This window comes from Haliaeetus leucocephalus, unplaced genomic scaffold (assembly GCF_000737465.1).
Source record: "Haliaeetus leucocephalus isolate CR32 unplaced genomic scaffold, Haliaeetus_leucocephalus-4.0 Scaffold428, whole genome shotgun sequence".
In the NCBI taxonomy this organism is placed as follows: Eukaryota; Metazoa; Chordata; class Aves; order Accipitriformes; family Accipitridae; genus Haliaeetus; species Haliaeetus leucocephalus.
In genome coordinates this window covers 8788964-8807513 of record NW_010972864.1, presented here as the reverse complement: position 1 = coordinate 8807513, position 18550 = coordinate 8788964, and the positions used below count along the sequence as shown (strand labels likewise).

Here is an 18550-nt window from a genome sequence, read left to right as displayed (position 1 = left end):
GTATGTTTATTTGTAATTTCTTAATGTAGTATTGCTTATTATGAACTCATGATTTTTGTCTGTTGATCAGTTAATGCTTCAGTTCATGGATTGATGCAACTGTAAACTAAGCTGAGTTTTGATTATTTTTAAAGTAAATTTACAGCCTGTAGAAGTGAAAAGCAAAGCTGGGACAGCTGAACCATTAAGACTGGTTCAACAACAAATTTTTAAACATTGCATTTAAAAATTGCTGATTACTTAAGGACCAAAAATCTGTTATAATGCATTTATTTTTCTTCTTCTCCCCAGAAAAATAACTGAAAAAACCTGTTACTATTATCAAGTTTTGTTTTCCTTTGAAGGGTGGGAGATTTCTTTTAAAGCTAGAATGTCTTACATTTTGAAATGACCCACTGATGGGATTCTGTTATTTTGCAAATGGCAGAAGAACAAATAATAAATACCCATTTGACTCAAGTTGGTTATAGAGCCAAATCATCATTCTTACTTGCTGAGACGTGAAAAGACAGCAGACTTCTTTATTCAGAATGCTGCAACGTGTGTGGTGCTAGACCAGCTGCTAAAAAGTTACACCAAGGTTTACAGACATTTTTTTTAAACACACAACTTTATGCACACAGTGCACAAGGCCACCTCTCCCTGCATGAGTCCAATTTTCTGAAGAAGAATAAGAATTAATCAATATTTTCTTTTAACATATAACAAACAGTTGAACCAAACAATTATGTAAACTGGAAATGACCCAAAATGCTAACAGTTTGGCAGCAGTAAAGTGAAATGCATTGTGGTGCACATGTGCATTTTTGTCCCCCTTTTCCCCTCCACAATAATCTGCACTTAATAGGAATATTTTAAACTATGTAGCTAAGCAACAGAGGTAATTGTTGCTTTCTAGAGCTTTTGTTAGGCACTCTAACACAGCCCAAATATGCATAATTAGGTATAATGTCTATAAATCATTATTGTACACATGTGGGTAGTTAAGTGGATTGAGAGAATAGTTCAATGAATTGGACATATTCACTGAAAATGCTTTTTATTTGTTTTCTGTAGTTCATAATACTTTAAAATTATCATAACCCTTTACACTTTCTCTTAATAGCTCGCTGTGTTATTGAGAGAAACTTCATTTGCATTTTAGACTATGCTTAATTTATTATTTAAACCTGGAGTTCTTCTGATTCAGGAGAGGAGAGACACATCTTATAAAATAGTCTGTGCTTGTTTATTCATCCTCCTTTCTAGGAAGTAAAATGTTAAATTTTTCAGTTTATGTTGAATAGATCCCAACAAAAGAATGTACCCTATAATCAGCATTATTGAAGGGGCTAGTGTTGTGACTAAATTCTTCCCTTCATCCAAAAATGCTTTTAGTTACTATGGCAATATTTACTTGATCCTGGCAAGCCAGTGTTGATTTTAGAGAGATAATTACCAGAAAGGAAGATGATGGAGATGTATTTTTGAGTGTCCTTGTCAGAGGAAATGTTTATAAAAAATTAAATGAGATACAAAAGGCATATTGTCTTCCACACCGACAACCTCTCCTACATGCAGCCTCTATTACCTGCTGGCTGCTGCTTTTCTTCTGAAGAAAGATGTTTATAAAGACAGGATGCACTTCAGTGGTGTCTTTAACAAGTCCTTTATGAGTCTGTATATAACAACCATTTCTGTTTGCCTGTGCATGACCTGATCTATCACTTAATGTGGCAATTGCAATGGTGACCAGGAGCTCGCCCTTTGTGAAGTATTGAGGTTTTTTCCGTCAAGGTCTTTCATGGGATCTGGAGTGACTGGGAAAGTAATTAGGGTCTGTTTTGAGAAATAGTTGGGAATCTTAGATAAAAGAAAAGTGAAAATAGATCAGAGGAATTTTAAATATGTGTGTGTGTGCTTGTATATATATATGCATGTATTATATAGATTGTGTGTATATATAGTTTCTATCTATATATGGCACATTATTTTTATATGAATGGATATGAATGTACATGTGTTCTAAGATAATATATGTCTTCACCATCAGTGAAAAATGGCAACATATTTATTTCTTATATAGCTTTGGAGCTATAATATAAAGTAGATATAATCTTAGAAGGGCTTTTCCTGATGCTACAAGCAGTCATTTCAAACACAGCCTTGGTGTGATTTCAATCATTTCAGAGTACCTTTGAGTAAAGAAATGGTGATTGGTAAGTAAACGTCTTCATATCACTTCTACAAGATACAAAAACCAGTTATTCTTACATATTTTTCTCTTGCTTTTTTCTCATGCAGAGGAAAGAACTCCAAAATCATCAGAGGAAACCTCTCATTCGGGTGGGCAAGAAAGCTCTAGTCAAGGAAAAGATAACTACTCCAGCTATCAAGATGCCATGGCCAAATCTTTGATGAACATGGGAAAATTAGCAAAAGATGCACCCAGTCAAACAGTGGCAGAAAACCTAAATGATAGTGGCATTCAATCCTTAAAAACAGAAAGTGATGACACTGATGAATGTTACATGATTAACTCAGCTGAAGGAAAGGAAAAGACTGTTATTTCTGACCCAAAGTACTGTTCATCTGAGGAAAATGAAAGCAACTCTGAAATTATGGACAACGAGTGGGACAGCTCCTCAAATTTCTCAGAAGAAACTAGTGTAAAGCCCCATGTAACTCAGAAGTATATTGTAGAGTGTAATCAACCTAGCATCCTGGAAGTCCCAGAAATTAAGAAGGAAGAGGTAGAATTTGGCCCCTGTGAAACACTTTGTGACTCAGAAACAGAGCTAAGAGCACCCCAGGAGTCTCACCCCGATCCTTTCGGGAAGAGAATTCAGAATCCCTTCCCTGAAAGTGAAGAAGATGACAATGAGTGCCTGTCAGAAACCACAGAAGTGTCGGTTGAGCTGGACAAAACAAAAGGGAACTTGAGTTTGCTAGAACAAGCAATCGCTCTGCAGGCGGAGCAAGGGCATGTGTTTCACAGCACCTACAAGGAACTGGACAGGTTTCTTCTGGAGCATCTAGCAGGGGAAAGGAGACAAACCAAAGTTATTGACATTGGTGGGAGACAGATATTTAGCAACAAACGTAAGGAAGTATTTTTGGCTGTTCTTACTGGCTTAAGCATTTATCCTGTGACTGATAGAGGATTCTGAGCTGGGTTTTATAGCAACAGTAAAGAATCTGGAATTTAGCTGGTAATTTTGTTAATTATGTACCTTCACACCAGTGCCTTACATCTAACCAGGTTAAACGCTACGTACTTGGCTTCCTGCCAAACCGCTATGTGAAATGATCAGTAATGGGTACTAAAAGGGCTGTGTAGCTGGCACTGGCACTCCTTCTCCTCCTTTTCCTCCTCCTCCGCCTCCTCCTCCATAGGCCGCTAATACATACCTCCTAAATTTCAGCAGCCAAAAGAGAAGGCATTAAAATGGTGCTTAAGGAAAGGTTAGGGTGAAAAATTGGCCTCTTCCAAACATACCACCTAATTCCTAAGCCATGTGTTTTCTGAGTTCAGTCTACTACACATATCAACATTACATTTTGCTACAGCCAGCACTTCTGAGCCAGGAAAGCACAAGCCGTGCTCTTCTGCCTCATTCACCATCAGCAGAATTACCAGTAAGTTCCAAAATCTTTATTGTTTCTAATGGTTTGTGGCATCCTACAAAGCTGTAGGAACATTGCTCCATTTTCGGTATTTAATCAGGCTTCCAGAAGTGGAGATTTAAAAGATTTGGGGTTGATTTGTAAACTGGGCTGTCTCGTATGGAACTCCTCATTGAGGATAATTACAGAACATCAAGAGATGTCATTTTATAAGCACACTCCCTGCTGTAGTAAGTAACAATACATTCATCTATCTTTCGACTTTTCCTTTTGGGCTTCCAAATACAGTGAGGTCACCCCGGCATTGCTGCAATTTCTGCTTTTGATAAACGGTTTACTTTGGTATTTCTCATGCTACTTTAGAGTAGTCCCTGTGGACATTGCAAATATTACAGTAGTGTGGTTATCTAAAGCATTTAGCTTATAACTGACAAGTTTTTGTCAGTTAAAACTATAAACTATAAAATATTTCCTGTAGCATTTGGGAAGAATATGCATGCATCTCATTTTTCTGTCTCAAGCAGTCTTTTCATTAGCATGTCTTAAGCTGCACATGCCTGGTATTAGTCTATCTCCTACATGAACCTTTATTTGCTCAGATGACTATGGTATATACAAGAATTTTACAGATACCTTGTCTTATCCTGAGACCAGCTGTGTTCACCAGGTTCACATTGGTGTCAATGTGACTTTTTCACAGCAGACTTAGGACGGAGCAGTGACGATAAGCATGGCAGAATCTGGCCCTTCCTGATCGGCCTCATATTATTATTAGCTGTAGTTTGCAGGCAAGTTCAGATATAACTGTCATGGAGGACCAAATTAGGCTTTGTTCAGGTTGCATAAACACCATGTGATTTTAGTCAATGTAGTATCAGGCACATAATTTTTTCACCTTACATAATTAATTGTTTCTTCCTTCTGAAAAATCCACCATCAAATCCATCAGTTCTTAATTTTCTGTCTTGGAAGCTACATCAGAAAAGCAGGTCTTTAATTTATATTTTTCCATCTTTTTATTGATAAACCTTTCCAATTAGTAGGGGAAAACTTAAATCATGTTTCAGGGTCCCTCTTTATTTCCAGTCCACTATTGCAGCACCTCCCATTTGCAGTGATTCTCAAAAGCATGTGGTCTCCTGTTGATGCTCAGTCTATTTTCTTTCCTCCTTATTTCTTTTTTTTTTTTTTTTTTTTTTTTTTTTACCTAAAACCTTGCCAGGAAGTTTAACCCTCAGCTGTCCCTGGTGATCCTGTCCCTAAGCACATCCTACCTCACAGTCCAACAAAATGAGCTTGAAGGAGGCTGCTCCCTGTGCTGGCTGCAGCTGTTTTCTCCCCCAGCACCGAATGCTGTTGGCAGCCAATCACAGATGGAGCTAAAACCATCCTCAGCAATTTATGCAGCCACTTCCTCCAGATTTCTCACAAGAGAATTTCTGGACCAGAATTCATTCCTTTCTCGCCCAGACTTTTGATCCTGCATTGGAAATCAAATAAAGGCTTTCTGACCAGTGCTTCTTGCACAATTCTAGGTGCTTGAAACAAAAATTGGGAATGCACTGCGGCCATTACAGAGTGGTAGCTGTGGGGCTGGGCTGAGACCTCGTCTTTGAAAGGGTATCGGCTGCTCCATGTTTTCACTGTCATTGTGGGCTGCTCCACAAAGCGGCATTGCCATGTGTACCAGAGGGAGCTGCTTGCCTTGCCTCTCAAATGTAAAGTGGCATGTATTCAGTCTCCTAACAAAGAACCTACAGCCTAGAGATCTGCGATATTTAAGGAATGGCTTCTGGTTGAAATGCTTTTTGTTTGTTTGTTTGTTTGTTTTACACCTCAGCTTTTATTTGGTTGTCCCAGCTTCCTGGAGTCTGACATTAACAGAGTAAAAGATTGTTTCTGCTTTTTTATTTATTCCTTTATAGATCTTGCTGTTGGCTGATGCTGCCAGTTTTCTGGCTTATTGGATTGTGGCTTCTGTCCTGTGTGAGGCTCTGAATGGAATAAATGACACTGCAATCCTAAAGCTATATAGTTTAGCACATAAATGGCATATTGGGAGGGGGGAGCCATAGTTTAAAGGGCTTCGTGAAAACCTAAAGTAATGCTTAAATGGCATATGTCTCTGTTAAAACTTTGTGTAGGAATTACATCTGAAATACAAAATAGAGAGCATTACGCTACTAGGATCGCTCGGCTGGGTGCAGACGGGGGCTAAACCCAAACAAAATCCTTATCTGATTTCTCTGCAGATTCACCCAGGCCTGAAAAGAGAGAAACCAAATGTCCCATCCCAGGATGTGATGGCACAGGGCATGTGACTGGGCTGTACCCTCACCACCGCAGCCTCTCAGGCTGCCCACATAAAGTTAGAGTGCCACTAGAAAGTGAGTATCATCACCCTGCAGTCCAGAATAACAACTGGATCTGGCTTGGTATTGTGGGTAGTGTGTGCTCATGCTGGAAAATAAAGCCACTTTTTCTGGGTGAGATTGCAGAAGGAGGCCGAGAGAGGAGCCATCGCACATTCTTTGCCCTTCAGCTCTTAGTCACAGGCCTACTTCCCACACTCGTGAAGCTCGAGCACTCCTTAGCAGTAGCGTTACGAACAGCAGTAGGCTCCTCAGGTAGCCTGGGAAGAATAAGATCAGAGCCAAACTATCCCCACCCTGCCAGCAGACCTCCACACTGTAGTCCCACGAATCTTCAAGATCTTGCTTGCCCATGCCTTTGCTAAGTCATGCAGCACAGAATTCACCTGCTTGTTTCAGAGCTGCAACCTGATTTGCCGTAATCACACACCGAGGCTGCTGCCTTCCATTGCCAATAACTGAGAGGCCTGGGCATGCTTATTCAGAGATGTTTCCAGCATCCCCCTTACCACTGAGCTCAAAAAGGTTACTTCCATCAGTACCTCCCAGCGCTGGTCCACAGCACGTCCTTCTCATACGACTGTGTCATTCTAACCCTTTTATGCCCAGTCTAGCCTGAATTCCCTGCTTATTTCTGACTGTGCTGATCTGATTACATTGGTTTGTGTGTGTGTGTAATCCTGCAATGTGATGCAATGAAATGCTGCATAATAAGCCAAAATCGAATGTGAAACTATTCGTTTAAACAACCTAGTTATTCAGATTGGGTTTTTGTCGTGGCATGCATAACAACAAATTAAAAGGATACTTGCACTTTACCAACATCCTGTTCCTAACTGTAGCTCTCCCTTTTTTTTCAGTCTGGTACTAAACTGTATTTATGGAAACATCTGCTGAGTTAAGCAGGCTGCTGCTTTTGGAAGGCCTTAGCAACATTAACTTTCTAAAAAGTTAAAATTAACAAGTCCTTGTTAATTATCACACTTCCAATCAGATGTGTTCTGTCCTGCTGGGGGGGTGGGGGGGGAGGGGGGAATTATTTGGTTCCTGACAGAAGAAATCAGTTGACTTGAACCATCAGATTATTTGAAGCACTGTGCACCCAAAGGGGTAATGTAATAATGTAATATCATGAGAGTAGATGTACTAAGACATATTCTGTTTAACACATACATCTCAGTCTTAGTAAAGATGATCCACATCTAAGGGCATATGAAATGTACACACAAGAGGTAGTAACCACTGCTGAGAATGTAAGCCGCTGCTTGGCAGCATGACCAATTGGCCTAAAGTAGTTTCAGCACAGCTCAGGGTATCAGGGTTCAAAGGGGACATGCTCAGATCAGACCATCTTACTCAGCTGCAAGGCATAAAAAGCCTTCCTGTACCTGAGAGCTTTCCCTCCCTGAGACAGCGAGGGACTGCAGCTATACTTAGCATGACTGGGTGGCTTGTGGCTCCTCTATCACCCCCCTTTTCTAGTCGACTGTGTTAGTGGTGTATGAATCAGAGGGCAAAGGGCTCCATGATGTAACATCCTTGCTGACTTCCACCTTTGGTCTTTTAAAGTCCCTAGAAACAATTATGTTCATGTGAGAAGCAACACTACAGCAATATAGGGATAAACCGGTATATGCTGGAGGCACCAGCCATGCTGTGTTGTAGGTCCTTTGCTTCTCCTTTTCTTTTGTCATCAAAATGTGACAGAATTGAGAACCTGAGTCCAAAGAAGAAATGTTCTTTTTCCTTTTAATATGTGTATTTTTAATTGATGCATGTTATCACCTTTTTTTTCCTTATTCCTGTTTAGTACTTGCCATGCATGAAAATGTTTTAAAGTGCCCCACCCCAGGATGCACTGGAAGAGGACATGTCAACAGCAATCGCAACACACACAGAAGGTATGTCAGAAAAGTTCCTGTCCACTTGAAATCTAGCATGTACTCTGGACTAAATTGATGGGCACATCCTGGAATTAGATGTTAAGTGCTACACTGCAGAATGCTTACGAACTGCAAGGGTATCCTAAATTATTTATAACCAAATAATTGTGTTTAATTTCATTACAAAAAAAATGGCTGCAACGCTGAGGATGGCCAATTCCACTAGTATTTTTCACAGATGAGATTTCAAACTACAATTTCATCATAGTCTTCACAGTGAAACATCATCATGTAAAAGGGGAAGGAATTCACAAATTTTTATTGCTACAACTGGAAAACCCAGCTGAAACCAAAGCCTCTTCATTTTGCACCACATACATGGTAGTCCTTGGCAGTAACTTCCCATCAAAGCATACTCCCTTTTAGCAAACCAGAAAATTTTAAGGGGAATATTTTAGAGTCCATGTAATACCTCAGGAATGTCATCTTCCTACTTGGAATACTCCCGTCTGTTTAACTTGCTGCCTGCAGGGAGAAAGTAAAATTGAGAAAAGCTTTCCAGACAGGCAGCTGGGGAATCACAGCTGGGCTGCAGGTGAGGCAGAGAGCCGACACGCTCCCTCTCCAGCAAGCCACTGCTGTCGGCATGGTTCTTGTCAGTACTGCTTTCTGCTGGAAGCCAGCAAGCCAAAGTATTCCATTACAGTGCTTCTGGAAAAATATAATGTCTTACAGTCAAACTTGGGTCATAAAAATTTCAAAACCAACTTTCTTTGTTGAACTGAACTTTTGTGGGATATTCTTTTTTTGCTGCTGCTTGCTTGATTGATTATTGTATGAGTGTACCAAAATCAAGGATTTTCATATATGTTACTATCTTTAATACAAAAAGTTAGTCTTTACTGGAGAGATTACAAGCTCCTCTACAAGAATATACAAGGAACCAGTAAATATTTTTCCATTGTGTTTCCCGTTTTAAATCCCCAGTCATCTTTGCAGCACATCAGCTGTATCATAAGCAATCCATGAATAGGATAAGAAAATGTGTTCTAATCTAATAAAGAAAAAAAAGAAAGCACAACTTGAAATGACAAAATGTGTTCTTTGCTAACAGTTGTTTACATACTGCTGGGTTTTTTTTCCCAAATTCACTTTCCTTTTAATCAGCAGGAGGCTTATATGCATGGTTTAGCTGATAAAGTAAATGTCATTTGTCAAAAAATTTACTAGGGACTTGCCAACCACAAAACATCAAAGCTGAACTCCTACATGATTCAGTTTCCAGATATATCACCTCAAATACACAGGTTTCACAGTTTTGCATTAAGGATTGAAAACCAGATGAATCTGGGCTATAATAGCAGCAGCAGCTCCCATAGATGCACAGGGTGCCAGAGATGTTTGAAGTCATTGGGTCCCGCAGCACACATTTCCTTTACTTAAGATTTCATTTTAACATTTTTTTTTCTTCTTGTTTCTTTTCTTCACCTTGCTTTTAAACAGTCTTTCTGGTTGCCCAATTGCTGCAGCTGAGAAGTTGGCCATGTCCCAGGAAAAGAACCAGCTCGAGTCTCCAAAAGCTGGGCAGTGCCATGATCAGACTCACAGGTAGGAGCCCTCACAAACTAGTTTCTCCAAAGTATTTCTACACAAACTCTGTTGATCAGTCCTCAGGTCTTTCCCCCATTTCAGATTTCAGCTACAAGGGTAACTCAGTTTTCCAAGATGAACCTCTGCAAAGCTAACTTGACTGTATCTCAAAATTAACCAGTGGCTCTCGTGCATGTGGCTGACATTAAAGACAACAGATGTATCTTTTGAAAAACAATCGAATATATTCCACTAAATCTTACTTCAACACAAACAGCCTGATCAATGGTTCTCAAATGTCTTTCTCCTGTAAACCAAATCTCTCTTGCTAAAATGTTTAAAACAATTTTCAAGAACTGTTCCTTTGTTACAATATTTTGGCCGCTGAAACTTGATTAGCAATCTCTTTGACCTTATTGCACTTTTAGCAGCTCATTCCTTATATATTTTGTGATTCTTTTCAGAGGACTCTTACAGTGATCCAGTAAGTAACATGTTACCTGAAAGGGTTGAGAAGTCTGCTCATTCTGTTTCCCCACCATTGAATAATTCATATTTTGAGTTTCTTTATTTTAAGTTTATTGGTTTAATTAGTTTGATTTATTTTTTATACAATGGCATCAAAAAGGGGAAACATTTTTTATTGCAATTGTATTTTGTTTGAGAGTTAGATGGACCCCACAGACATGCATAATTTGCACATCATTGGCACCACGACCATTACAACCTATTATATTCAGGTCTATTTGGGGACACTTTAATTTGTGGATTATTGACATGATCAGCTCTAATGGTTCCTTCAGAGCCATTACAGAATATTATGTCCATGTGTCTGCCAACGACACGTGCCTTAACTCTACATATGAAAAGTCCTTAGGAAATTACTAAAGACAAGTAGTTACTGAACAGTAACTAAATGGAATAACACACCATAAATCATTTGTTCCTCCCAAATAACAGAAGCAATTATTTTGTATCATTTTATATTATATTTATACCATACCCATTCACAGTAAAGTAAGAACAATAGTGATCCATAAAATTACAAGTCCTTCGACTAGCAAAAATCCAGACAATTTTTAGAAATAAAGGAAGCACCATGCTACAGTGGTAATCTAGAAGTAAGTCAGTACCTTTCTGGTAAATAGCCCACACTGTTACTAGAGAATACTACATTTTTTTGTGTCCTCAGCTTTGAACTTTTATGAAGTCAAAGTTCTCTGACTACTAGGTCAGCCACCATATTTATGTTATTTATTTCTTGTATACACCTACCAGTAAGTTTTACGTGTGATAACAGCACGCACTCTGATACCGAGATGCAACTGTATCCTATTTTTCAAGGAAAGGTTATTTAAAGATATTCTTGTCTTTCTCATTCATTCTTTTCCTCCTGTCTGCAGGACAAATTTAGGGAAGCAGCCTGAGGTATCTCAATACAATTACAGAACTTCACAGCCAGTCACCTCCTCCAGAACCACCCTGGTGAAAGAACAGGAGAAGTTTGGGAAAGTACCATTTGATTATGCCAGCTTTGATGCACAAGTCTTTGGCAAACGCACAACAGCACCTGTGGCACAAGGACGAAAAACACCCCAGTTCCTTGAATGTAAGCTTGAAACTCCATTATCTCTTGGAAAATGGGCAAAATGTCAATGACTTTTTTTTTTTCCTTTTTGCTTGTTCTGCTTTCAAACTTTGAGAATTTAAAAAAATCTCTGTAGGAAACATCTTTAACCACTTGTGGCCAGAATGCTAAATATAATCACTAGTTTTTTAAATATAGAATGCTAAAAGGCTAAATATCATCACTATAAGGTTTACTTTTTTGATGTTGTTGTGAAAACAATTATCAGGTGAAGAGAAGAGTAAAAAGGAATGTTTTATATCTTATCTGTTACCTTCTTCCTTGGCTAAATTGTGATATCTTTATGTGACAGGATGCTGTCACAAGAAGTCCCATGGAATGTGTCTGCACAAGACATAAATGAATTGTAGTACAAAGAAATCCAAGTTAGGCTTTAAAGGCATTTCAGATACATTTTAGAATCATCCATACAGGTATTATTTGTCCTAGATGACCATGTGCCTCAGCTGTATTACTTTCAGGCCTGGATTGAATTAGTTTTGATATCTCATATATCTGTACTACATCATACTTTTAGTGCAGACATATGAAATGCATCAAATTGTTATCAAGATTATTCTGCTTACATCACTTACAGTTTTGCTGAGGTACTACTCTGTACAAATGAGGTACCACAGGGCAAACACTGATTATTTATTGCAGATGCTCTTCACAATTTGCATGGGAAACTTCAGCAAGATTCTGTCATTGTATTGACCATTAAAAAATACTTTTTAGTTCAAAGAAACAAATTAGTCTGTTGCCATGAGGGAAATGGAAAAAAAGGGTTTCGCTGCACCATATTGGGTTCAGAAGAAAGTAGATGCAAAACAATGTGACACAAAGCTCTTTAGTTGGTGTTTCTTTTGTTCATGACAAAAAATTTAATAAAGGAAAACAAAAAAGGAAAACAAATTGCATCCCTTTTATCCCAACAAAGGTGAACATTCATAGTAAGGTGAACAGAAAAGCAGAAAATTTTACATATGTATATATACATATATAATTATTATAATATAATATACTTCAAATACTATACAATATTATATATGTTTTCTATATTTATAAAATTTGTATATTTATGTATGTATTTGTGTATGTGTCTGAGTACACACATACACACATATATAAGTTTGTAGATATCTATGTGTTTGTGTATATATAAAAATACCTTATTTAAAATTGCAAATGAAAAGTAGATATTTATCTGGCCTGGAAAATAGGCTTGTTCAAATGAAAGCAAATATGTGCATTGCCAGCTTCTTGGGTGGCAGATTTTCCAATTTTGTTTGTAAAATTGAATATTCCCTATTAGCTGTCTCTTTGCACAGATGTATGTCTATTTCACAGGTTCATTTCAAGGAAAAAATGATTGAAGTGTTTTTATACAAATGCAAATGCATACATATGCAATTTATGTATAAAGTATATCAGGGCTGAAGTTTACAGCTTGTTGTTCTTGCAAAGATTGCAGTGTGCAGCTATTATTTTAATGGAAAGGTGAAAGTAAAAGAGCAGGTGAGTGCTTTAACTATGCAGATACACAAAAGTTGGCAATAAGAAGCTGATGATGTAGTGACTGGTTCAGCATCCTATGTAAATATAGCTAGCCAAAAGCCCATCATTAGCGCTGTGTGGATTCTGCACATATAAACTTGATTTGTTAACAAAACATGCACCCTTCATAGCCTGCCTTTTTTTTTTTTCTTCTTTTAGGGTGGGTAATGGAAAATGCACTTTTTTGCTCTTTAAATAGAATTTGAAGTTAGTTGTAGTAACTGCTGAAAATGTAGACCCTTGTGCTTGTGCTACAGTTTTACAGCAGGGTAGATAAATCCTTTTTCATTTGCACTGGAGAAAGGGAGAACTGAATCAGGAGGCTTTTATGTATTGCTCTACTGAGATGCACCCAGTACATAGAAAAACCAAATATGGCATTCAGCTACAGTCAGTGCATGCAAACAAGCATTTCTCTTAGAGCATCCCAAGTTTGAGGAAAGATGAGTTCTTCAATGTCTTGTGTAGGTCTTAGCATTAAAATGCACTCAGCCAAAGCTCTACATCCAAAGGGATCCAGAGCCTTGGGGCTCAGATCTTTATGGAGCGAGCAGATGGCCATATGCAGAAATGTTCTTGGTGTATCTGGGTGTAGGCTGAGAAATTGGATTTTGCTTAGTTTATCTTGGTAGGACACTGTGAGAGCTACAGATAAAAGAAGTGATTATTGCTTCCTAAGGGCTGAAATCACAGTGCTGTGTTTTTCCTGCAACAGTTAATGACATCTCAAGCTCCCAAAGCCAGAACAGAGAGCAGAGTTCTTTCTATCTGTTTAAGAGTAAGTGCTGCTGATGGAGCAGAAAACAAAGAACCACACACACCACTTTTGTCTGTGAAAGTGCTTTTCTGTTCACCTGTTAGTTTTTCATTCTCAACTGACCTCTTTGTGCCTAATAAATTTGTATATTATTGCAATGATAGCCAACATAAGACAGTGAGCCAAAATCAGTTTTATTCTGAATGTTCATTGTAATTTTTTTTTAATTGATTAAAGGGTAGACTTAAATTTATAAAAAATGTCCACAAAATCGGGACTGAGTATTCCTAACAGGTAATGTTCTTATCTGATTATTCTGGTTCATTCAAGAGTCTGGTCTTGTTCTCCTTACTCACATAAGCAAAGCTACTTAAGTAACAGACTTACTCATTTAAGTAGGGTAAGCAGTGTTGTTTTAGCTAAGACTGGACAAGTCACTGTTCGTTTTTTACACAATAGAGCACCAAGAAGAAGCCTTTATAAGGATACATTTACAATTCCATTTGCCCACCAGTGTTGTCAGGTCACAATAGACAACACAGTAACGCTTGTTCAGTCTTTCCTTGGACATCATTGCTTTTAATGCTAGAGTAAAGAATGAGTAAAATCTGAGTAAAAGTCTCAGATACTTTGTTGAAAGGTGTGTATTTGTCAGGTAAAAATTAAATTATTTTGTTTCTGAAGCCATTTTTACTGCAAACCCTTATGCCAATAGGAAATGGATTGTTTTAAACGTATGCTTTGAATATTTTAATGTATGAAACTGTAGTCTGAGAAACAAAACTATTTAATGGGAAAAAATCTCATACATGCAATTGCTAATCAAATCTCTCTTCAACAGCAAAGCATTTTTCAAATCCAGTGAAATTTTCTAATCGACTGCCTAGTGCTAGCGCCCACACACAGAGCCCTTGCCATGCCAACTCTTATAGCTACGGTCAATGTAGTGAAGACACCCACATAGCAGCAGCTGCTGCTATCCTGAACCTTTCCACCCGCTGCAGGGAAGCAGCAGAGATCCTCTCCAACAAACCACAGAGTCTGTCTGCCAAGGTAGGGTAGTCCAAGAACCTGGAGGGTGTGCTAGCTACTGAACTGTGCGAATAAACTGTCTTTCATGTTAGTGACTGCATTAAATCCCCAAAAAGGAGGCTTCTGTTTGCATGCTCTTTTGAAGAGAGGCAGAGGAAAAATCAGTAATGTAGTGACCAGTTCTGATAAAAATAAATAAATAGTAGGAATTATGTTGTTAACTCTTTTCATAATTGAGCCCTAAATACAAGGGGGGAGTTTTGTGGGAAGAAGAAAGAAGGTTCTTTGAAATCCAGCAACAATCTGTGGTGGATAATGAGCTAGATCTGTTTAAAGAGGGAATTTTCCTCCCTCTGAAACCTGCCATGAGCGATCATTTTGGAAGCTGATTTAAAAAAAAAAAAAAAAAAATCATGTGATTAATCAAGGTGATATTTTGCTAGCAATGGAACAGAACTACACCTATTGAGTCTGTTGTGTTTGGAGCTCATGACAGTTTGACAAGGTGCAGGGAGGGAAATAACAACTGACTTCGGTAAAATTCTCCTTTCTGCTGGCAAGAGAGGAGAATCAGGCCCACAGCGTTTGGAGATAGATAATTTGGGCAAGTCTCTCATAATGGAAAGCTGCCTAATATCGTAGATGTTTGTGTGGCTTTCATGTTTTGGTTTCTGCTCTGCATTTCCTCATGGATCTTTATGATTTACAAATGGTACTGTGTGAGCTGTGAGCCTTATTTTCTGTGCCATTACATAGTAGTATACTGCTGATGAAAATAGACAAGATTTTCTTCTGATGACCGTGGTTGTGGGAGCACTGTTGTTTATTATTTCTATTAAAGTCACACATGGTCCACTGCAATGCGACTTTGAAACCTCTGTGTAGATGAAAGGGTGCCATTACAAGAACTTGAGAAGAAATCACTGGGAAATTAAAAGAGGTGTATTTATCAAAACACAGAGTAGCGGGTGTGTTTCTGCTGTGGGACTCTGAGTCATGTTGTGTGCTCCAAAAGACAGATGACCTATTTCTCTGCAAGTCAGTGTCGCTCTACCTTGTCTATTTTAGCACCAGGCTCAGTCCGGCTAGAGGTGGCTTCCACAGCTGTTGGTCTACAATTTTGCTGGGCCTTCATTCACCATCGCTAAGGGGTTAGCTATTATTCCTTGAGTGAAACCATTAATTTTACCACCAGTGCAACACCTTGTTAGGTATTCCAAGCCTTGTGCCCTTGCACAGTGGTATCCCCTACTTTGCTGCCTTTTATTTCTATTTGTGAAGTCTTGGATCTTGGAACTGACATTGGGAGATGCCACAGGGTAGACTTTTTAGAGTGTGTCCACATGCATCTCCTGTAACTCAGACATTATGTCCCCCAAAGATTGCTCACAGAACCTTTCCCAGATGACAGATCCACCCCTGATATCTGCTGCAGAAAGCTCCTTCCACCAGTCTTCAATAGAGACTTCTTCCGGCAGGGAAATGGAAACTGATGCCAATGGCTGGATTAAATTGCTGCCACAGCCTTTGGCTGACCTCAGCAATAGACCTTCTTGCCAGAGAAGAGCAGTAAAGGGACCAGGCATAACCCAAAGATTTTCTCCTCCATACCTGCTTCACAGTTGCCAAATCATGGGGAACATTTGAATGGAAGTGAACATAATAGTAACGATATGGAGAGACACTTGGGGCACATAGCTTACTCCTTTTTCACAGCCAGGAATCCAGCCTAAAAGAAAATCACCTGCATACCTTGCTATCTGCCTGCCTTCACTTTTGCCAGACTTTCTGGAGGGCATACTGCTACAAAACATCTGACAGAAGAATCAGAATTAGCTTCTGGCCAGAACACAGGCAAGCAAGCCCCAAACAGATTTGATGGCCAAAACCATGCAAAACCCATTTTTATTTGGTTTTGGCTATTTATTACTTTTATCATACAGGATTCAAACAAAAAATCGTGGAAATAAATAGCCAGACTCTCTTCAATGAAGATGCTTTCCTATTTTAAAATATGAAGCAAAAAATAAGGTTATTTTTAAAGAGACTACTATATATTTATCAATGTATCTGAATTGTTTTGTGGCTGGTATTGGCTGCAAAGGTAAATATTTAACGGGTAGAATACCTTATAAATTTTTAGATGATAAAAAACATCTCTTGAGACTTTATTAGTGTTTGGACTTAGATAATGTGGCATCAACAGGTGACTACAGAATTAACGATTTCCTTTTTCTACTCTTGATATCACACACATTCTCCAGGTCTGAAAATACCTGTGTGGGGTGGCTGTGTTCAGAGCCCCATAGTATCAGACTTCTCAGCCCTGCCCATTGTCACATTTCTTTGTTCCTTTGCCAAAGAAAACCTGATTAGCATCATCCGTACTTTAGCAGATCAAAGCTCCTGACTTGTAAAGGTGTTTGCTCTTATACGAGCATCAGGCAGCCTCCCAGCAATCCAAGCCACTGCCACATTTGCAAATTGGAGGCAGTGTGGTGGTAAAGCAAAGACATGTGGGGCTGCAGAGGTTTTCCTGGACTTGCAGGAAATCCTCTGCAAGTTACACAATTGTCAGAGCTGTAAAAATATTGTGCTTCTAAGTTGTAAAAGCAGAACTTGAACTTCAAACATTTCAAGCATCAATTTCTTGTAGTCACTCAAGGTGTGTATATGACACCTTCCTTAAACAGGTGGGGAAAACACCAGAACATTTTTTAGCACAAGTGTATTCCCAAAGTATTTTTTTTTCTTTCTGTCTCTCAAATTTTATTTCTTGACCTCCAGAGTGTTGTCAATTTTTTAGTAAGAGTTGGATGTTTTACCTTGAATATTCACTGCTTTTCTGAAGATATAGATAACACTTGAATGCAAAAGTAAATGGTTTTTACAGCACAAATTTCATTAATTTAATGGATTTTCAAATATATATGTCACATTCTCTACATATCAGTTCAAAAGGGAGAGTCTAAGCCAAAAAAAGAAAGACAAAGGTAGCGAGGGTAGAGAAATCAGATTACACATTAACAGTACCATTGGTAAGCAAAACTTCCAAAGAGATCTAATGTACAAAGGTGATCTGCCAAATATCTCAAGGTTAAAAGTATGTATTTATAAATTAAGCAATTTAAAGAATAAATTTATTCTGAAATGATCACTAAAGTAGATCCTAACCTTTCTCTATGAATTACCTATCAGCTGCATACAAATTATTAAGATCATCAGGTACCTTGATGACACTGTTTTAAAAAATAATTAATACCACATTCATGTTACATTGCCTGAGCCATTCAGCCTCCACCTGGGACTGTAGTGAACTGTTCCCCTGAATATAATCCTGATCAGCCAGTTCTCATGGGGTCAGTACCCCAAACCAGTCTCCTGGTTGCCTTTGATTTGCAGTTTATATAGCTTCATTCAACTCCCATTGAAGTCAACAGAAGGACTTCCCTAGAAGGTTTAGCCTGCAGTTTTTAGCACAGTGCAAGAGTACATCATCATAACATCCAGGGATCTTCCCTGTTTAAAGCCCTTACCACATTCACGTCTCACAGAGGTAGCTCTAAGCAATACAGTTTATCTGTATCCTCATCACTACTGCTTGCCAAACATTTTGTTGACTGTTTTGGTGTTTTTCCCACCTGTTTAGACAAAATGGCATATGCGCACTATGCCTTGAAATAAAACAAAAAAATGACACTTGCTAAAAACGTTTAAAGTTCAAATTCTGTTTTTGAACAAAATTATGTCATCTCTCCATTCTTGGATATTGATGATGGTGATAATTACATCAATTATTTCAACAATGTAGTTACTACTCAGCACGTTTCTCAGGCAGTCCTTTACTCCAAGTACCTTAAAGCCTAAATACAGGATGAAAAATCAGCCAAGAATATCACTAGGTACCATCCTGTTATACTGCTGTGCATATTGGTCTTTGAGTACCTTCTTGGCTGGTTTTTTTTAATTTGTGAATTGCTCTGGGCTGAAATTGTGACTTCATTTTTTGTCTCAGATGTTGCTGGGCAGTTACAAGTTTCCTTATTTTGACCCAAATTAGTATTTTAATTTGCTGCAGAAGAACTCAATTGCTTAAATTTAAGTTTGAAGAATCGAGGACCAGGCA

General features: G+C 38.4%; 1 protein-coding gene across 1 annotated transcript in view; it reads left to right on the top strand.

The window, feature by feature from the left end:
* Positions 1-18550, top strand: part of ST18 (suppression of tumorigenicity 18, zinc finger) — a 171836-nt gene that overhangs the window by 124136 nt on the left and 29150 nt on the right. Inside the window, exons 7-12 of the mRNA XM_010574395.1 lie at positions 2284-3081; positions 5859-5993; positions 7789-7879; positions 9365-9469; positions 10855-11060; positions 14234-14445. Of these exons, the coding sequence (XP_010572697.1) occupies positions 2284-3081; positions 5859-5993; positions 7789-7879; positions 9365-9469; positions 10855-11060; positions 14234-14445 (1547 nt within the window). The remainder of the gene's footprint in view (positions 1-2283; positions 3082-5858; positions 5994-7788; positions 7880-9364; positions 9470-10854; positions 11061-14233; positions 14446-18550) is intronic.